At 35.0% G+C, this 20,703-nt stretch overlaps 3 protein-coding genes and 1 long non-coding RNA gene across 11 annotated transcripts; 1 reads left to right on the top strand and 3 right to left on the bottom strand.

The window, feature by feature from the left end:
- The first annotated feature begins 699 nt into the window (after nucleotides 1–699).
- On the top strand, nucleotides 700–8,602 carry LOC111776811 (protein GAMETOPHYTE DEFECTIVE 1). Of its 7 annotated transcripts, none has more exons than XR_015412155.1 (8): nucleotides 700–1,244; nucleotides 1,456–1,533; nucleotides 1,652–1,732; nucleotides 1,899–2,053; nucleotides 2,149–3,023; nucleotides 3,372–3,542; nucleotides 4,670–5,249; nucleotides 7,913–8,602. XR_015412155.1 is itself a non-coding variant. In XM_023656189.2 (6 exons), exons 1-5 carry the CDS (start codon nucleotides 801–803, stop codon nucleotides 2,996–2,998), a joined length of 1,608 nt encoding a protein of 535 aa, XP_023511957.2. In that variant the 5' UTR covers nucleotides 700–800; the 3' UTR covers nucleotides 2,999–3,023; nucleotides 3,372–3,674. The 7 variants fall into 7 exon arrangements, 2 of the variants coding, with proteins under 2 accessions (XP_023511957.2, XP_086974758.1); XR_015412156.1 differs by having other exon boundaries at nucleotides 6,315–8,602; XR_015412157.1 differs by lacking the exon at nucleotides 7,913–8,602 and having other exon boundaries at nucleotides 4,670–4,821; nucleotides 5,089–5,306.
- Nucleotides 3,601–4,782, bottom strand: LOC147789104 (uncharacterized). Its single transcript, XR_015412159.1, has 2 exons — nucleotides 3,969–4,782; nucleotides 3,601–3,921 (listed from the first exon to the last, which is right to left on the bottom strand). It is a non-coding gene; the product is annotated as an uncharacterized LOC147789104 (long non-coding RNA).
- On the bottom strand, nucleotides 6,025–8,257 carry LOC111776840 (uncharacterized). The gene is made up of 3 exons (XM_023656228.2): nucleotides 7,919–8,257; nucleotides 7,463–7,636; nucleotides 6,025–6,387 (listed from the first exon to the last, which is right to left on the bottom strand). Exons 1-3 carry the CDS (start codon nucleotides 8,255–8,257, stop codon nucleotides 6,184–6,186), a joined length of 717 nt encoding a protein of 238 aa, XP_023511996.2. The 3' UTR covers nucleotides 6,025–6,183.
- Nucleotides 8,603–11,142: 2,540 nt separating the features above from the next.
- On the bottom strand, nucleotides 11,143–16,692 carry LOC111776788 (uncharacterized). 2 transcript variants are annotated; one of them, XM_023656152.2, is made up of 3 exons: nucleotides 16,359–16,692; nucleotides 11,895–16,180; nucleotides 11,143–11,455 (listed from the first exon to the last, which is right to left on the bottom strand). In XM_023656152.2, exon 2 carries the CDS (start codon nucleotides 16,062–16,064, stop codon nucleotides 11,907–11,909), a length of 4,158 nt encoding a protein of 1,385 aa, XP_023511920.2. In that variant the 5' UTR covers nucleotides 16,065–16,180; nucleotides 16,359–16,692; the 3' UTR covers nucleotides 11,143–11,455; nucleotides 11,895–11,906. The 2 variants fall into 2 exon arrangements, with proteins under 2 accessions (XP_023511920.2, XP_086974801.1); XM_087118675.1 differs by lacking the exon at nucleotides 16,359–16,692 and having other exon boundaries at nucleotides 11,895–16,203.
- Between the last annotated feature and the right edge of the window lie 4,011 nt (nucleotides 16,693–20,703).

Here is a 20,703-nt window from a genome sequence, read left to right as displayed (position 1 = left end):
ACATCGATTGGGGATGGGAACAAGTGTCAACGAGGATGTTGGGCCTCGAAGAGGAGTGGATTGTGAGATCTCACATCGGTTGGAGAGGGAAACGAAACATTATTTTTAAGGGTGTGGAAACCTCTCCCTAGCGGTTTTAAAAACCTTAATCGCTAAAGGGAAAGCTCAAATAGGACAATAACGGCTAGCGGTGAGTTTGAGTTGTTATAACCATCAATATATACTTACCTGAATATCATGTGATGTAAGTTAACCGTTAACCATTTCCTTAATCAAATGAGCGGATGAGATCTTCAAAACCAAACCAAGTTTTGTTATAAAATTGGACCGTACTGAAAAATTGAATTTACTATTTTAACCCTTGTTTACATTTTAAAATTCGGTATTAATACTAATAATTAGTTCAATTTTCATTGTAGTAACCGGAGAACATTATGGAGAATGGTAATTACGATCTTCATATTTTGATTCATTAAATAATAATAATAAGCAAATTACTTTACAAAACTTTGTTTATCAGTGGGAATTTCGGGCCGGGCTTTTTCTTGCTAGCTGGATCTCTCCAGGCCCAATCTTATAGACATAGCGTCATCTTTTTGGGCTTAAAACTGAACGTGGGCCCTATGTGGGCCCAATTTGACAGTTCTGGGTAGCCCGGCACTGGAGTTTCGAGTTTCGTTCCCGCCGTTAAACCCCTCGTCTATCCCCTTTTTCACAGAGTTACAGAGCTCTACAAAGTTTCAGTCTCCTTTCTGCTTGAACACTGTGCTTCTTCAATTCAGAGCTCTTTCATCATCGCCATGGGTTTCTTCGACCTCAACATACCTTACGACGAGCATTCATCATCATCATCATCATCATCATCTTCGTCTTATTCTTCAAGTAGGAATCGCATCAGGATTGTGGCCAAACTCATGGAGCTCGGCTACTCTGGTATCGCCTACAACCGTACAATCAAAGGAGTGATGTCCGATCGAGACCGTTGTTCTATTCCCCTCCTCAACGTTTCATCTCTTCACAGTATCCTTCCATCCTTCTCCGCCTCCGTAGAGTTCCACCGGGATCTCCTCGGCGTCCAACGGTCCTCTCGTTTCCGGCAGTACACGCGTCTTACTATTTCTGTTAACAGTTTGCACGAGGTTATGGCTGTCAATTCTGACAACCTTATTCTGAAGACCTACGATTTGATTGCTGTGAAGCCTCTTAATCAGTATTCCTTCGAGCAGGCTTGCGAGAAATTGGAGGTATGTCGGATTTTCCTGTGTATATATTTTATTATGTAGCTACAAAATGTAGCATTTTTTGGAATATTCAATGATCTTGTTTGGCGTGGGGAGATATTAGTGATTGCATAAGTTAGTAATTCTAGTTGCAACCTCTTTACTAATTCGAACTTATCATTTTTGCATTGGTTTGCACAATATGGCCATATTAACTGTGTTTTTCATCACGTAGATAGATATAATTGCCATTGATTTTGCGGAGAAACTGCCTTTCAGCTTGAAGCAAGCTCCGATTAAATCTGCAATTCAGGTTTGTCAATCATTAATCTTTCGTTTTTTGATATACTTGTGGTCATAAATAAATGTATCATAATTTTAGTCTGTGGTGATTGAGTTTTACCTTCTGGCCATTTTCTTTTTTATCGCAGCGTGGAGTTTACTTTGAAATCATGTACTCTGATCTCCTTTCCGATGTTCATGATAGGAGGCAAACGATATCCGCTGCTAAGGTGAAATGAAAGTTTGTAGTGTCACGCATCGTAGATTGTTGTAGTGGACCAGTGGTCTACTAGAAATGTTATGTTCTGATATCTTGTTTTTGTTAATATATTGAATTTCTTTCTTATGTGAATGAACACGTCTTATCATCTGTGCTTTAGCCTGTTGAACTTTCAGATCTTGGTGGATTGGACTAAAGGAAAGAATCTCATATTATCCAGTGCTGCCCCCTCTGTAAATGAAATCAGAGGACCTTACGATGTCGCAAACTTGTCATCATTGCTAGGTGTCTCTATGGAATGCGCAAAAGCTGCTGTTTCAAAGAACAGTAGGTATGAGTGCTTTAAAAGAATAATTAAAAGAGATGTTGTAATTTGAAAAAGTACAAATTTATATTTACATATTTTTTATGTGTACTGCATTTCAGGAATCTTATAGCTAATGCTCTAAAGAGAAAGCAATTCTACAAGGAAACCATTCCAGGTGAAAGGATATCATCAGATGATAAATTAGATCTGAATGATCCTTTGTCAGCGGATTTGTTCAAATGGGATCCTATATCAGGTGGTGTAGGTGATTTTTTATTGGATGATATAGCAAAATCTTTTGCTGCCTCTAATAAAAAATTGAGAGGTGCGAAAGCCATTGACGACGTGCCACCACAAGGTTTTCTAGTCAAGAATGTAATATCAGGCTCCAAGGAAAAACTGTTGTTGAATGAGAAAGGCAAAAGCACTGTCGAAGAAATTGCGCAGCCAAAGACCTCAAAGCTGGAAGAACCTATTGAAATGGACATTGATAACGTGCAATTGAAAAACCCACTACCCAGTAGCGAGTTAAGTGCAGTATCAGCAAATGAGCTTCTGAATTCTCCTACATCTACCAGAGATGTATCAGCTGTAGTTTTCGGAAATGACAGAAAAGAAACTTCTAAAATGGAGGCTGTTGATTCTCATCAGTATGAATATGGTCTAAAAAGTTCTGATATATTGACTGGTTCAGAAAATATGTTGAGGGACAAAACTTCTACTAATTTGGTTTCAGAAAATCAAAAGAATGTGATAATGGACGGTACATTTACAACTGAAGAATGTTTACTCGATGCAAGACTTGGGAAGCCTGGGGATGTGGCAATGGCTGATTGTCAGGTTTCTCCTCTTGGTTTGAAAGATGATCATTTGATCTCGATTCGACAAAAAACATCTGAGGTGTTAATGGAAGAGCAGAAAAGTGGAGAAGCTGATCCAGAGATCACACAACCACCTTCCGATCAGTAGTGTATATCTGGTGTGTTGTCAACAGGTACCTAACTCCCATCGAGATATCAGACATGGAACTTGTTTGTTATCCTCCCCTTTCAGCCTTTGTTCTTCTGATTTGGATACTTGAGTATATTTTCTTCACTATATTATTCATATTAAAGTGTCAACATTAATATTCAACTAGGAGCCGCCAAACAATTGACATATATGCAACAAACAAGCTCACTTCTTCACTGTAACCCCACAAAATATTATCAGTTTGGGATATACCAACTGAAACCTCCATGGTGATTGAACTTGGTTTTGTTTTCCTATTTAATTCCGTGAACTATGAAAACTGAATCAACTGAAACCTTCAATTGCTTGATTTTATTTTTTTTGAAACTAGTAAACGCAGGGAAATGCCCGTCGAAACGGAGAAGACATCATCCAGTGTCAAAGCTTTCGCTTGGGGTTAATCAACCCTCTGGCCTTCAAGAAAGCCCGTGAAACGTATACAGAGAAGTAGTGATCAAAACGGAGGAGACATCACTCAATCAATCTGCTAGCCTTCAAGAAGGTCCGCAAAACTAAATGCTAGCAGTTATCTATTCTTCGGTTTTATTTATCTTGATTGATACCATTTATTCTTGTTTACAATACTTAGGCATGCATATCGCACCTATTAATCTCAATGATTTTTTTTTCTTGATATCGAGTATCAAAAAGTTCCCTTTTTTTTTTTTTCCTTTCAAAGAACTCATGAGGGTGTTAATTAGTCTATCACTTGGTTTTAGAATATTTGATGCTGGAGAAGTCGTAGGTCATTTACTATTTTAAAGGTTATAGATGTTTTATGAACTTGATTGTCTCTAGTTTTCTGGACCTCCATTTAAATTAGTTGTTAAGTGAGAGGGGTGTGTAGTGTAAACGATCATTAAAGGACCTTTTTAGAAAGGCTGCTGCATCTCAGGTTTCTAGTGGTTAGATCTAATTTTTTGGAAACTAATGTCTTATTCATTGAGTAAAGCTCCAGTTGGTATGGTCAAAGGCCATTCAACAGCAAGTAACCTACTCTTTATTCACTGAGCTTAGTTAATACGTAACTCTAAATATTCGCCATGATGAGGACTCAAGCTTATATCATTTATCACCAAAGAATTTCAACTTGCGTTCTCTAAACCAATTGGGGTTTTGTCCATTTCAGCATCAAAACTATATTGTAAATTCCATTCAAATTCACCCTCTTCCCATTTGGGTCTGTTAGTTCAAAGGAATGCCGTAGGGTTCAAGTCTACTTTAACTATTCCATTTAGGACAGGAGCACAACATGCCTTTCTTTTTATCTTTTTTCTTGGTATGATTTTTATTTTAGGAAAACCATTATAGTGTAGTTTTTTTTAGTAAAATTGGAACGAATAGTATAATTTTGAGGAGTGTTTACTTTAATAAATTTGAAAGTTACAGTTAAAAACATCATTAACATCATTTATTTCTTGATCTTGAAGGCACATAAAACCCATATTTTTTGGATGAAAAATCTACTCAAGTTGGCCAGTTATTTTTTTTTTCGTATGGAAAGATGTGAGATCCTATATCGATTGGGGAGAGGAACAAAACCTTCCTTATAAATGTGTAGAAATCTCTTTCTAGTAGACACGTTTTAAAACTATGAGGTTGATAGCGATACGTAATGGGTCAAAACAGGTAATATCTGATAGCGGTGAGTTTGGGTTGTTACGCATGGTATTAGAGCTAGACACCGGATGGTATGCTGATGAAGACGCTAAGGCCCCCAAGAAGGTGGATTGTAAAATCTCACATTGGTTAGAGAGGAGAGCGAAATATTCCTTATAAGGGTATGAAAATCTCTCTTTAGTAGACGCATTTTAAAATTGTGAGGCTGATGATGATACGTAACGAATCAAATATGATAATATCTACTAGTCGTAGACTTGGCCGGTTACAAGTGATTGATTTTACTTTTACTTTTATAGCTGTAGTCATAAGTTTTCTGCCATTTATGTTAGTATATGCATATCTCAATTACCATAATTTGGAAGTAGACTTGGTTAAAGGCATACATAGCTCCATTCTTGCAATTTTTAAAAATCCTTTTGTAGCAGAAGAGGCCATGGCTAAGCCAGAGAAGTTGGGGCTCATTATCAGTCTAATGAACCAACCAATTGACCCACCAGGGGATCCAAACTGTAGGAGGCTTGGAATTCCATGAATCTTCCCCGCTGCTTGTAAAGCCGCAAAGCACTTCATTGGTGGCAACACACATGTGAGTAACTATATGCCTATGAACAACTAATAAATCAGCCAATTTATGTTATTTTAATTTAGAACTACATGCATAGTTAGAAGGACAACCAGTACGAATTAAGAACCTTTTCTAAAAGTGGCTGGAAGTGCTTTAAGTATTTTTAGAGTACTTCTAATTACATAAAAAGCCTTTTCTTTTTAGGTTAAATTAATAAAAGTATTTAGTTAGTTTTGAATGAAACCGTTATTATTTTGTTTCAAAAATACCTTGGAACTATACCCCTTTTACCTTTATAAAGAAAACTATCTAGCGATATTTCATAGATTATCTACTAATGTTTTAATGTTATTATAGAAAGTTCATGAGTACTTTTGAAATGTAGGAATAACGGTAACGAATACTTTTTACACCATTTTAAAAGTTCTAAGGTATTTTTGAAAAGTATCAACGGTTTCTATTCAAAACTTTAGGGATACTTTTATTAATTTAGTTTTTTTTTTTTTTTTTTTACTTTAAATATTCTATTGCATGAATTGGTGGAAAGGAATGGTGTGGTGAGTAAGCTAGAGCTTAGATTCTGAAGACTGCGACTGTCACCAAACTAAGTTGCAATCGATTTTGTAGTGAGAGTGACTGAAATTCTCCACCTTTTTGACTTATCTTTAGCCCTTATCCCCCGAGCACTCAAACAGAGCTCGAATCAGTTCCAAAAATGGCTCAATCTTTACACACCAATCAATGTCAAATCCTTTTCACAAAAAGATGAAAAGGAGTTCCATTATTGATTCTTATTACAAAAAACAAACCTTTTTATTTACATCCCAAATACGAAACAAACAGAGAACCTCAAATTAGTAAATATAGAGCTCTCACGCAAGTGAATGGCAGGTCAGAATGGAAGAGGCCTATTGAAACTAGAATTACATTATTATTGTTGTTTTTGTGTGGGATTTCATGGAATTAGGTTTGCAGAAGAATATGCATCAATGAAATACTTCATCCAATTTTCACCACCATTATTTGCCTCTTCCTCTTCTTCTTCCTTTTGCTCATGACTCCACTGCATTGGACAATTCTTCGCAGCGTTGTTGTTGTACCTTGCGAATCGTCCTCTGATCCGTGGTCGACTATCGGCTAGCGATTTCCTACAAGCATACTTTAACCACACCCATATATTAGTGTGAATTACTTTAACAACACTCATGTAATCTATGGATGTAAAGAGAGAACTTTCGCCACCATTTAGATTAAGTGTGATGGTTTTAGCAAATATTTTCATGGTATCATAACCCCTTTAGTTTAGCAATCCTGATCATTTCTTCACCGGCTTCCAAATCCTCTTCTCATCTACTTCCTAACACTCTAATCCATTTGATCATCCTCAACCTTTATTCATCAAATTATCTTATTTGGAAAAACCAACTTCTCCTTCTCATTGAGAGTCGGGACATGTTGGATTACGTTGATGGAACTCTAGTTTCACCATCTTGCTTTGAACCAGCAACCTCCTCAACACTCATTTGGTGTGGAAAGTAACCCATCAACGACTTTTTTGTCTCTTGCTCTCCTCTCTCACCGAGGAAGTCATTGTTGTTGTGGTTGGTCTCTTCATTGCCCGTGATGTTTGGTTCACGTTAGAGACTATGTTTAGCCATAATTCGAAAGTACACTTGTTCCTTCGTGGACTCAAATCGATTTCTTAACCTTTTCTACTGCTCAAATGGCTATGATATCACGAGAATATTTGCTAAAACCATCACACCTAAACAATGGTAAAAGTTCTCAAATCGATTTCTCAACCTTTTCTACTGCTCAAATGGCTATGATACCACGAGAATATTTGCTAAACCATCACATCTAAACGATGGTAAAAGTTCTCTATTTATAATCATTGACCGAATAAAAGGAAGTGGAGAGAGCACTAAATGGATACAGGATATTAGCCTATGATCAAAGGTCAAATATGATTCATAGGATTTGATCATCTCATTTCTTGGACTACTTTTAGGATGATTTTAAATTATGGCTTTTCCATCGTTCCCTTCCAAATATTGAAACGACCTTTTAACCTAAAGTGAGAGAGATCGATATGACAAGCGAAAAAATCACGATAATGTGAAAGTAACAACAATATTAGCTTATAGTTGTTGGCACATAGAATCTAGGAAACAATATGTAGGCAGAATAATATTGTGTAGAATTAATCCATAATTTCAAGTAGAAGACTTTACCTTGATCTTCTTGTTGAAGTTCCTCTGGTTTCTTTTGCTCTTATATCTTTCAATCCTTTCCTTCTTCTCTTCTGGACTGTATCTGCAAGCTCTGCTTAGCCCTTCAATGGTGATGCTACTTTCGCATGAAACTGGACTCTCTGCTCTCTGCTTATTCCTTTGCCATCCCCATTCCTGAACTCATTATTCAAACCCCATTTAATAATATCATATATATATATATTTTTAATGATCCTTTGCATGGAGGGTACCTATGGTTATAGCAGCTTAGAACATGTTCGGAACGATAAAAATGTAACATTTTGAACGACTTAAATTGAAATTATTGGATGTGATCTTTGCATTTTTCACTATAATGATGCGAATATGATCCTACGCTTTAAACATAAGCTCTCAAAATGCTTAGTACGAAGGTAGTGTCCCTTATCATTAATCATTCATTTTTACAAGTCTCACCTTAAAATCTCCGGCTGGGAAGAGCGGCCGGCTGACAAGACTCTCGGCTGTGGGGGGCGGTGGTGATGACGACGATGAAGAAAAGGTGCGGTGGAGGAGACTACTGGTTGTTTGGAGAGAAGGGTTAAGGAGGCTAAAAGATTGGTCTAATAAAAATCTATTAGTTGGTCGACGAAATGTTAGGGGTTGCGGCGGAGAAGTCGGTGAACCGTCGCCACAACTGTCGGAAACTTCAGAGTTCCAAAGCTTGATAGAGGAATCGGGCAACCAGTCAAAATCAACGCCTGCGAGGTCGGCGGAGGAATGCGTTACGCCGGAAAGAAACGGGGAGAAGGCCATGGAGGACGGCGGCGCGTGAAGAATATGAAAGGATCCGATCAGTGGGCACGTGAGAAGAGGGAAGAGGAAGCTCGGGAAAGTTGGAGAATGCAAATGCAGCATTGAGGGACTACTTATCCATGCGAGTTCGGATGATGACGTGGAATATGACGTCACGTATTTTTTTGACCTTTTATTCATTTTGGAAAAAGCACTCAACTTTAAAATCGTTGACTCGTTTACTTTACAAAAAAATAATCAAATCTCTGTTGGTTATAGAAAATACTCCATTTTCTTCCAAATTATTTAAATAATATAGTCGACAATTTTATATTATTAAATTTATGAAAGAGAATTTTAAAAATATTTGAAATTTATATCAATGATTATTAGAAGCATATAATAAGTGACAGTCATGTACTACAATAAATAATTTTTATTTTGTTTTTGATATTTACATAGATTAATATAATTATATTATCTTAAATACTTATTTGTCCACTATTTTCGTTAGAAAAGTAGTCGAACTTATGACTTAAAAATATGTCTAACTATGTTCTAATTACTAACATGAATATAATTCAATTAGTTAAAACATAGAATATCAATCATCAATATGAGTAACAGTTCAATTAATTAAAATATAGAATATCAATCATCAAATTGAGTATAGTTCAATTAATTAAAATATAGAATATCCTTAAAAGTTTTAATTCCCACTGGTTGAATTTGGAAAAATAATACCGAATGAATTCATCGGGAACCTCACCCAATTATATATTAATTTTCAAACATGATTAAAACAATACTTGAAAGAAGACCAAATATAGTTTGAAATTAGGGAGAAAAATAGAGGACATTTATTTATTTATTTATTCCCCAAGGGAAGTAAGAAGGATGTAGCAAGTGGGTCCATCATATCTTCTACTTCTACAATTGTCACTTTCAAAAAAATTGGGCATTTGCTAAGGAAGTGGGCTCGCTAACGTTTCGTTCATCGGTTGGTCTAAAACTACTTACCCTTTGCCTCAAGAATCCACTCTGTTAACTCATTTCCATTTCAATGAACAGCAAAAATTGGGGGAAAAAATGGATACTTTTATGCTTGGAAAGATGAAAGATGGGTGGTGGGGTTGTGGTGGATGCATCAAAGCTCGAAGCTTTAGGCCAAAAATGGAGGACCCAATGGCTCTAAAAGGCTCTCTTTATGATTCAAAGCTGGAAAATAAGGTTGCAGAACAGTAAAGGGCACTTCCATCCATGGGGGCCTCAAAAGCTTCAGAAAAAATTTCTTCTCCTCCAACTAATATGTTCGAAAGGCAATCTTGGAGATGCCCATATTATCAGGATTATTAATGGGGGAAAAAAAGAGGTCATTTTGATATGATTTAACGAGGGGGGGGGGCATATTAGAGAGATGCCCATATTTATATATATGTGGGTATGATTTAATTTAAGTTGGACGTTGAGGAACCGTGTGGGTTTTCCACATCGAAGGGTCATTTCCTAAAAAGGACCAAAGTTCAGTTCAAAGGCGAAAGGGCAAGTTGAAGAATAACCCATAAAGATAAGGCGAAGGCATAATGTATTGAGAGTCTTTGTCATTTAAAGGAGGAGGAGAAGAAGAACTCAATGCTTTTCAAAGTTCAATCAAAGTTTTGAAGACTTTCAATAATAGTATACCATTATGAGTATATGTAGGTATGGATGGCATCAAAGAATATGGAGGACTTGGAGTTCATCACTATTTTGAATAACACTTTTCATTTATTTATTTTTTGTAATAACACTTTTCATTTATTTATTTTTAGAACAAAAGTTCAATCAAGTTGTTAATCTCTTTGAGTGGAAAGCTTATTCATACCAACTTGATTGCCAGAAGTCCAACAAATGATTGAATTTGATATCTATTTGATTTATTATCTCTAACATTTTAAAACGATCGTGATTAATGACTGATTCTATAGACTCTAATTTGCTTAGTTGATTTGAAGAAACATTTAGTTTGATGGCCTTTCTTTTTGTTGATTAGACTGTCTCCTTTCTTCTCCTCCTCCTCCGACAAATACCCCATCAACTATCGTTATTGTTCGTGAATGAGAGGTTCTTCATTCATGAAAGACCCTTGTTGAACAAAGGATCTCCTAGTAAAGGTGATTTTAGATCTATAACATAATTCCAAATTTCAAGGATTTTGGCATCATTCTACCTCTCCCTAATTGGGCTTCCCCCTCGATGACTCAAAAACTTCTTTTTCTTTCTAATCCAAACATCCAACTTTAGAAGAATAAGATATATTTTAACTAGTTAATATATGTTGGATTGCTCAGAAGAACTGAGCTACAAGAAAATGAGAGAAAGGAGAAATGGGAAAGAGAGAATTATATAAAACTTGCAGGCTGGGGCATCTTAAATATTATTTCAGATTTGCATGGAACTGGTGTGTCCCCCAACTAGGGAGTGGAAGCTAGGTTGAATTGCATAAAGGGGGTTCTAGGACCTGTTTGGTTGCAGGAAAACAAGATTTCTATCATCATATTTGATGCCTTGGATGTGCTTACTACAGAGCTCTATGAAGTCTAGAAGGAAAATAATGAATTTCTAATGGAACAAATATAAAACAGCAAGAGAACTCACCTACAAGAATCTTCCAATCTCATCAAAACAGAGAAGATAAAGTCGTGTACCTATAGGCTAACAGTAAGAGAAAATATAGTTTGAAATGACTTTTCAAGTGCTTAATAACACGTAAAAAATAATCCCAAACGGGCACTAATTGTGTTTTGATCATCCTTCCAAACGCCAGTCCATCATTATCATTTCATGTTTTACTTGATGTGGCTGACGATGAGAATCTACTGCTTCTCATCTTTCACTTTGCAGCTTAAATACAACCAACAAGCATGGGAGCAAAAGAATTTCTTTTCTACATCTAAATTAATAAATATGTAGAAGACCAACCAAATTTATGAAATTGGCCCGTTTTCTCATTTACACTTCGAAAAAAAAAAAAAAAAAAAAAAAAAAAAAAAAAAAAGTGAACTTGTAACTAATCTACATGTGAACAAAATATCTACCTGTGCTAAGGCCCTCAAGCTTTAGATGCATGTCTCTATTCTATCGTGCACAAGGGAAAATCAATATACACTTGTAAAAAGCAAAAATAATGCACCTTCAATTAGTCGCAAGCCTCACCACCGAAGGAGCACAAATTGAGCTCTGCAGAGGATAAACAAGTGGAAACTTTGTTAGTAGTTGGAACTTGAACCCATACAACGACAAATAATAAGCATATTCAATGCTTAATGCCACTCCATGCTCAACCCATGACAACTTAAGAACATATCTCTTTTGGCAATTCTGGATGTTCTTGCTCATTAAGGTCCAAAATGGGCAGATAATTCAAAAAGAAAATAGCAAAATAAAATTCTAAGTATATCACGTAACTGAATTTCAGCTAAATAGGTCTACTCATTTTACCGGATGAAAGGGATGGCACTGGAAAGTATGCATGGAAAAAGAGTGGCTCCACAGAGATTATTTGAATTATCTATAACTTCATAATGTAAACTTTGTTCTTTTTATTTTGATAATTCACAAAATTTACCTTAAATATCTTAAATTAGATAGTAAAGAGCCCTAATTCATAGAAGGATACCTGCAGTACTCATTATGATATGCTCGCACTTAGGAATCCAACCGGCCTTTCTCTCCCAAATGCTTCGTCGTCAAAATCTTCATTAGTGGAATTTTCTTGACATATCAATTTGGGCTCTTCCATAGGATTAGAAGGCTTCATAATCTGTGGACCTGGACACATCTCATCATGATCAGATTCATGATTGTTATGTATGTCATGCTCCAGATTTTGCCTCACATCACCATAAATTTGATCCATTCCTTTAACATCATCGATACACGGGGGTTCTGTGTTGAGATCAGAACAGATGTCATATCCACTTTGTTCTCCAGATGCATGGTAAGCTACTGTCACAAGTCCACGATCAGATGATTGCTCAATGACATCTTTTTTAGGTCTCTTCCATTTCTTAGTAGATGAAGTACCATCGTCTTCAAAATCTTCTTCTTCACGTTCTCTATGCAAATAAACCCACAGTTTTCTTTCACCATCGAATTGCACACAAGGATCACGTTCATAATGCAATCTGTCCAATGCACCACTTACAACTTGATTAACTTGTGCATCAGATACATCTTCCACAACATATTGTGAATCTCTTATCAACGTACACACATCTGCTCTGGTGCCAATACTTCCTGGTAATCGCGCAGCAGCATCTCTCACAAGACAGAGAATTGTGACATGTGGAGGGCGATCCTTCTTTAGCATGAAATGATCTCGTGCCTTCGAAGTAGGCTTGCCCCCACACCTTCTCAAGGGAGCAACAATTGATTTTTTACCATCAGCTGCTGTGTAAGAGAAAGCACGATCGGGAATTGAGTACCTAAGTATTTCTTCCTGACGAAAATAGTCTCTCACCTCTTCGGTACTGGAGCTAATAGTATTAAGACTCTTCTGAGCCCTCAAGTCCCTAAACCTTTCTTTCTCATCAACATTGAAATTAATTAATGAGGCAGGAGGTGCAGGAAGACTTCCTATTAGTTGAAGTGTTTCTTGGCCACTTTTAAGCCAATTGGCAAATGAGTCGACCAACTTAACAAGCATCTTATGGGGAAGACCCCAAGCTTCAGGTGACGTGGCCTCTTCAATGGCCTCATAATCTGTTGAACTTTGAGAAACTGGGCCAATCCAGGACCATGTTTTTGTTGATTTTTCATAAACTGCTAGCATTTTCCAGCCCTTTGCTCCTAAAGGGGCTGTTTTTGATGAAAATATCTTCAGAACCCCTCTCACCAAATCAAGGAGTGGTTCTTGCGTCTCAAGAATGCTAGGATCCCCAGGGTTGGATTTCACACGATCTACTATATCTTGAACTGTTAGTGAAGGAACATTTACTTCCTCAGCCTGTTCTAAGTTATTCACATCTGCCTTATTATCATGAGAAAGGTCTACCGTGATGTCGCCCTCATGCCTTTTCTTCTTCTCCTTTATGGGCTCTAACATATCTTCTGGAAGTGGAGTAATCATAGCCAGGCGAACGGCAGAGAGAAGATGCATGATCGAGAATGAAAACCCAGTGTGAACTGTAGGCGTAATCAATGGGAACGAAATTCTCTGAGGCTTGGTTTCCTGCTCCATATCCACTGTCTCCATTTCTATAGCAGGAGGTTCAGTTGTTCCCACATCAGAACTATAACTGTCAGGCTTCTGCCTCTTCTTTGTCTTTCTCTTCGATGAAGTGGAATCTTTTTGTTGCAGTGTGTCACTCTGCAATTCACCTTCATCCTTTCCGTCCATTTCTGTCGCCTCCCCTTTCACTTTCCTTTTCTTCTTAACTGAGTTACATCCTAGTAAGGGACCATCAGGTCTTTCACAGGAAATGCCCATAAATGATTCACTTTGCAGACCTGCCTGTGGAAATCTATCAACACCATAATCATCTTCAAACAATCTCATCTCACGGGTATCATCTTCCTCATCAACAGCATATTCGGGCAGATTTCTTGTCTGCATAGAAAGATCAAGGTTGCCCCTGCCTTTCTGCTTTCCCTCAGCAGTGAAGGCCTTAGACGAGGATTTACGTGACCTTTTGCTAGATTCTTTTTGCAACTGGCCATTATTGAACTTCTTGGAATTTTTCTTCCCGGTGTCGTCATCGTCATCATCATCGCTGAATGTATCCAAAACTGGGAGGTAGCTCTTTTCTGACACTTTGGAGGAAGGGTCTTGGAAAGAACCATAGTCTTGAATCTTCCCCTGCCTTGTTTTCATAGCGTTAATTCCACTAAAGGCATATCCATGTTGAGGAGATCTATTAACCATCTTTTTGGAGTATGACGATGGATCAAGACTACCAATGTGCTCCTTAATATCTTTTTTGATATACTTGACCTTTTTAGCATCGAGGCCAGAATTCAACAACGAAAACTGTGAAATTTCCGTTGCACTGGGGTAGGCCAACTTACTCCTCAATAAAGGATTGCTATCCTCATCATCTTCAAACTGCTCGGAAGAGTCCGATTCTGTTTCTTCGCCTCTAACAAACATTTTGTTTCCTTTGGAGGAAGCAGGGTCTAATCCCCCTTTCTGGACAAATCTCCCTTTACTTTTCTTTTTTGAAGGTTTAGCTCTTAATTCAGAGAGCAGGTGTTCCTCATTTAACTGAGGTGAGGGAGATCTATATGTTCCATAACTATGATCGGTAGGCTCCATACCAGTCTTCCATCTCTTGCCCCTAACGTTCCACTCAGCATTTTTATGCAGTGGATCCATCACAAAAGGCTTCCCTTGAGCCTTGTTATGTTGGAGTGAAATGGCAAGATCTTCAGAGTCAACTTTAGTACCTTTACGTGGGAGCTGAGAAATGCCACCCTTCGTAGGCTTAGTCTGATCTATTAACTGAGCATTTTCAGGCAACTTGATTTTTTTGGAGGGATTGTAGGATGTCCGCGTATTGACTGGCTTTTCAGCCACAACACCCCTCTTTGGAAACAAATTTACATTCTTGTTCTTTCCATATAAATCACCTTTTGATGACAAAGGAAGTCCAACGAAATTGTCAAAAATGTTACCACTCAAAGCCTCATATCTCTTATCAGCTTCAAGAGCCCCTTTCTCCATCCCACGACCAACTGGGGCCTTTCGATCCCGTGGCATACCCTTTCTGTAGGTTGTTTCCTCATTAGCATCGCCAATCCTTGTCTCATCCCTTATCCTAAGCATTGGGCCCGAGTCATATCCACTTACCTTTCTCAGTTGAGGAAGATCACCCACTGAACCATATGGCCTTGAGTTAATATCAAAATCAGGATAGGGTGAAGGAAGGCGGACCATGGGTTCCATTACGGAAGGAAACTTGGATCCAGCCAACTTAAATGTACCCTTGGAATTCGGTTTTCCATATTCTAGTGCTTCAAGATTAGACAACCGATCCCCTGAAGGAAAATCTAAATTAGAACTTGCATTATATGAAGAAAAGTTGCGCATTTTAGAAGCCATTTTCTTGTCCTTGAATCTTTTATGAAACCCTTCACCTGATATTCTATCTGACGAGTCAGTTTCTAAACCTTCGGTCCTCTCATCGATGAAACTTTTTTGACTTCTCATAAGATTTAAGACACGGAGCCTCTCTTCCATGCTGTATCCTCTACAGTTAAGCCAAGCATCTCTCATCTGACAAAGGTTGCTAACCATATTGTTCTGATGCTTCCTCAGAACATGATAATGTTGTCGTCTCTGGAAAAATTTCAGACCATGACGATAGAGGGCAACTCTGGGCTCACATAAGCCCCCCTTCAACATGTTAAATAACATCTTGATTGGACTTCCAAAATGGAAGTTGCAACCCGTAAAAAGCTCTTTTAGCGTGAGCATATAAGTCTCTTGGTCCATATCTGGGAGAAACTTAGAGAGGCTAAATCGCTCCTCCTCACTTAGGCATTCATTCCATACATCAACTGACAAAATATCTTCCAAACCCGGAAGATCATACAGCTCGAGAGGAATACTACAAGTCTGATCATCAACGTGACAAAATTCCACCCCAGTCTCTCCCCATTCCAGCGTATCATAATCATCAGACCCTGCCCCAGAATCTGCCTCGTCAAACTCATCGTCATCATCAGACTCCACAGCAGAGGTACGTCTTTGAAGCTCATCCTCATCACTGGATATGCTCTTCTTACTCCCGGGTGAAAACTCATAGTCAAACCTCGAAACCTTAAAATTGTTCTTCTCAATAGCCATGGAATATGAAACTCAAATCAATCCCGAGAGAACACAGTACATAAAACCGAATTAACTCCTCCGACTACCAAATTCCAAGAACTGCGAATGGAAACATAGCCAAGACGACCTAGACCCTACACGCCCCAAAAATACCAAAAACAACAACAACAATGGAAGAATTATCAACATTCACCCTAAACCAAAACGAAAATCCAACAATTAAAGCGCTCAATAGAAAGAAAAAAAAAACGAATTCACCAAAATCAAAGCACAAGCAACAAAACGGGGAGAAATAACCAACAGAACAAATACCTCATTCGTGATTAGATCAACTTGTAGATGATACCCAAGGAAGCATAGCGGAAATCGCAAGGCACCAAAACAGAGAAGCCGCGAAGGAAAACACAGAAGAGAAATCGCGAAAACATGGAAAAAGGAAAAAGGAAATGGAAACCCTAGCAAGAAGGCGGTTATATATATATAACTGTGGTTAAGGAGACGAAGAGCAGGTCGAAAAGGATTGAAGAAGACGAAGATGACGTGGACGGAGATGGAACGTCGGATTGGGAAGAAGAAGAAGATGAGTGGAAAAGACGAAAAGGGACAGAAGAAAGGGGAAAAGAGAAAGCAATTGGCTCAGACGAAGTTGGGAAGAAAGATAGACAGAAAAAAAAAAAAAAAAAAGAACATAGTCCTCAGCCAGAGACGAGACGACCCAGACCAGACCAGTGAGTCAACTCGGGCACGGGCGGGCACGGGCGGGCAGGCCACCTTCGGACTCTCCCCCATCTCTAAAATATATAATTAAAATTCAATTTTATTTCCAATAAATTAATTATCAATTTATTTTTAAAAAAAACAATATTTCACTAACCTCTTAAATATAAAATTAAAAATTAAAATTTACAAACCAAATAAATAGTTTAAAGATTAAAATTGTAATTTAACAAGATCTAAATTAAATTTTATTGAAAGTGAATAATCTAAATAATATTTAAAATTAAATGGAAATAATTTTCGTAATTTTTAAGGTGAGAGTTTGGGGCTGGTTCCGTCAACAAAACCAGAAGGCCGTCACCTAGTTGGAATGTAATGGGCTAAAAGCCCAGTGGGCCAATGGGCTCGTAAGTTCAATAATTGTTAGTGGGCTTTCAAAAGCCCAATTTTCCAACTGGGCTCCGTAAGGTTCAAAATGGCCCTAGAGCCGATTGGACCAAGACATTTGGTTTGTAAGCAATTTAAAAAAAGGGTAACAATTTAGTTTTTATATTTTAAAATTTTAATACTTTAATCCATACCATCAAAAACTTTAATCAGAATTAAATATAAATTTTATATGTAACCCCTTAATAGTTTAATAGTTTTTTAGTACGGTAGCTTATAAAATAAGGAATCACTACAAATGGAGTAAGATTCGGATTACTTTGTTGATCGAATATCTCATGGCAAGAACATTGTTTGAGATTCGAATCACTCTACAAGCAAGATCGATCATGTCTAGCTTGAATGATTCTTGTTGATCAAATATCTAACGCAAGAACACTTGTTTGAGATTCGAATCACTCCACAAGCAAAATTGATCATGTCGTGCTTGAATGATTCTACATGCAACTTAAACTACGTAGAATTGCAAATAAACTTAGTCATTAACTAAAGAGAGCACAAATGTTCATTTTACTATATTTTTCAAATCTCCTTACAAATACAACATATATGGCTTTATACAGCCTCAAAATGAAACTATTAAAGTCATTTCAATCATTTCAAAAGTGGTAACATTCATACTTAATGACCATAATTAACCTAAAGTAAATAAAAAGTTTTAAAATACATTAATGAAATACAATAACTCTAAATTACTCTAAATTATAATGCACCCTGAAACTTTATTATTCTTCAATATGGCATGAATTGAAATATCTTTTGATAATTTCAACAATATTTTCTTCACATATTCATTGAAGTATATTGTATGATTGATCTTTCTTTGTTCGTATTAGTGAGTACAAAATTCAAATTTTTTTCTTCACCTAATTGATTTTTGCTAATAAAATGAATTTCTAACTGCGTTCAAATTGTCACAAATTAATAATGTTTTCACGTGTTTTATAAGATAAAAGACGGATTAAAAAATGGAAAAAATAAATAAATAAATGACGAGACAAAAATAAGAGATAAAAAAAAAATCATTACAACCATAGAAAAAAACAAATAAATTATTAACATCAAATAATTTCCCACCGTGACCTCTTATTTCCATGAACCAAATGGGCCCAACTTTGAAAATCATGTTATTTTTATGTTTTTAGGTAAGAAGTCACTGTAGATTAAAATTAATTTAATTTAATTATGATTATTTTCACCTACCCAATTGACAATATAGCCAATTAAATCCACGATGGCTAAATATTTATTATATTTATAAATTGAATAAGGCTCAAAGTATTCACTCTAAATTTGGTACAAATATAAACAACACGTCTTTATATTCCCTAAATAAATAAACATAAAAATATTTATTTCAGATAAATCTAAAAAATTCAGAAATAGAACGTGCTCCACAGCTCACCCCTGACCGTGCCAAAGCAATTACTTCCTAATTTTATTTTAATTTATTTTAATAATTAAAGTTGGGTGGGTAATCACCAATTTATTTTAAAACAATTTTATGGGTTTATCATTCTCCCACTAAATAGAAAAAAAAAATAATAATAAATAAATAAAAGTATTGGATAAACACCAGAGCTTCAACGATCGAGGATAAGTTTGAATTATTATTTTCAATTAAATTGTTGCAAAAGCAAAAATAATAATAATTAATTTTCTCCCTGAGGTAGTATGTTCGAAACCTTATGGATGTAATTTTGAGAGAATATTTTAATTATTAATTATCGTAATTTATAGTAAATATTAAAATTTTAAGTTTATATGTTAATAATTATAGTAATTATTAAATTGTTTCCATAAAATTGATGTTAGTGTAAATATTTTTATTTTTTTTTCTAGTACGTTTCAGTTTAATTTATTAAATAGAATTTTTTGCAATATTACTCTCTTTACAATTTAAAAATTGGCCTATTAAAAATAAATAAAAAAAATTAAAAAAGCTTAATGTAGGCGGCTAAGTAAATTCGTCTGATAATATAATTAAAAAGAAAAATAGTTAGGTTAACTACTGAAGTTGAATAAAAATTTACATTAATTAATTTATGAACCTACGTTATTAAAAAATCATATAATTATTATTTAATAAAGTTATATTATACATATTTCAAGTTTATAATCTAAAATAAAATAAAAATTATCTTTATTTATTAACAAATTGATGTATAGTCTTTAAATGATTGATTAGGTATAAATTGGACTAGTAAAACCGTTCGTTAAATTACAATTTTATCCCTATAATGGAATAAAAAATAGAATTAACGGATATAGTTGTTTTTTATTATTTATAAAATTTGAAAATTAAGATTAAAGTTATATAAACTAAATTACAAGTTTATTTAAATTATATAAATTAAATTTATAATTTAATCATAGATCTTACAATAACAAAGAACATGTTCAGCAAACTTTATCAAAGATTGTCACATCAATACGCAAATATTATAAATATTAAACAAAGAGGTTTTGTCGTTGAATCATCACGAAGGCTTCAAATTTTAAATCGAAATATTTTTAAATTAAAGAAATTAAATGATTTTTTTTAATAAACGAAATATTTTGTGGTTTTATTTATTTAATTTTAGAAAATCTGTGTATGAGACCTATATATCCGCCTAAGTTGGTAGCGTTATTTTTAATTCGTAATTCATATTAGACGTGCGATCCAAAACCTCAATAAATAAATAAATAAAAAGAATTAAAAAAAAAATGGAATTCTCTTCTGCGTTGAATAATAAATATTTATTTTCATTTGAAAAATATAAAATATATATAAATATTTATATCCATACAAATATTTTTGTTTAAACTTTTATATTCAGATTAATTAAAAAAACGTCTATTAAGTAATTTTCTCTAACCTCTTTCATTTCAATTGTATACTGTTTATTTATTTATTAATAGATAAACGGTCTTAACTATATGAAATAATTAATTAAAACGTGTAATAATTATTTAAAAAAAAACCTACAAGTTTAATCTAATAAATAAATAAATAAATAAATATATATATATATATATATATATATATATATATATATATATATATATATATATATATATATATATAAAATAAATTAAGTATAAATTTTATAATTTATAATTTGTATATAATCTTACATAAATGGCGTTTATAAGGCAGGAGAGCTGATTTGACCGAGCAAATCATATGACTTGTCGTTTTTTATTTTTTTATTAGAAGTTGAATTTTTTTAGCTGTTCGATAACTTATATCATTACTTTATTAAACAAATATATTTTTTTAAGTTTAAAAATTAATTCACGAGAGTAGATGTTAAAATAATTGGTTAGATTAGATATTGACTTTATAGTTTTAATTATTACAGTCTTATATAAATTACTTTTTTTTTTAAATAGAAATATTGTTTATTAAAAAATCCTAAACTTATTAGATTGTATTTTAGCTATCAAACAAGAATATAAATAAATAAATACAAAATAATTAGGTAATAAATGAAAAAGTACGTATTAA

The sequence above is a fragment of the Cucurbita pepo genome, chromosome 16, assembly GCF_057944985.1.
Source record: "Cucurbita pepo subsp. pepo isolate OVF chromosome 16, ASM5794498v1, whole genome shotgun sequence".
NCBI lineage: Eukaryota > Viridiplantae > Streptophyta > Magnoliopsida > Cucurbitales > Cucurbitaceae > Cucurbita > Cucurbita pepo.
Note: the sequence above shows the minus strand (reverse complement) of the source record. Positions and strands in the feature narration are given on the sequence as shown.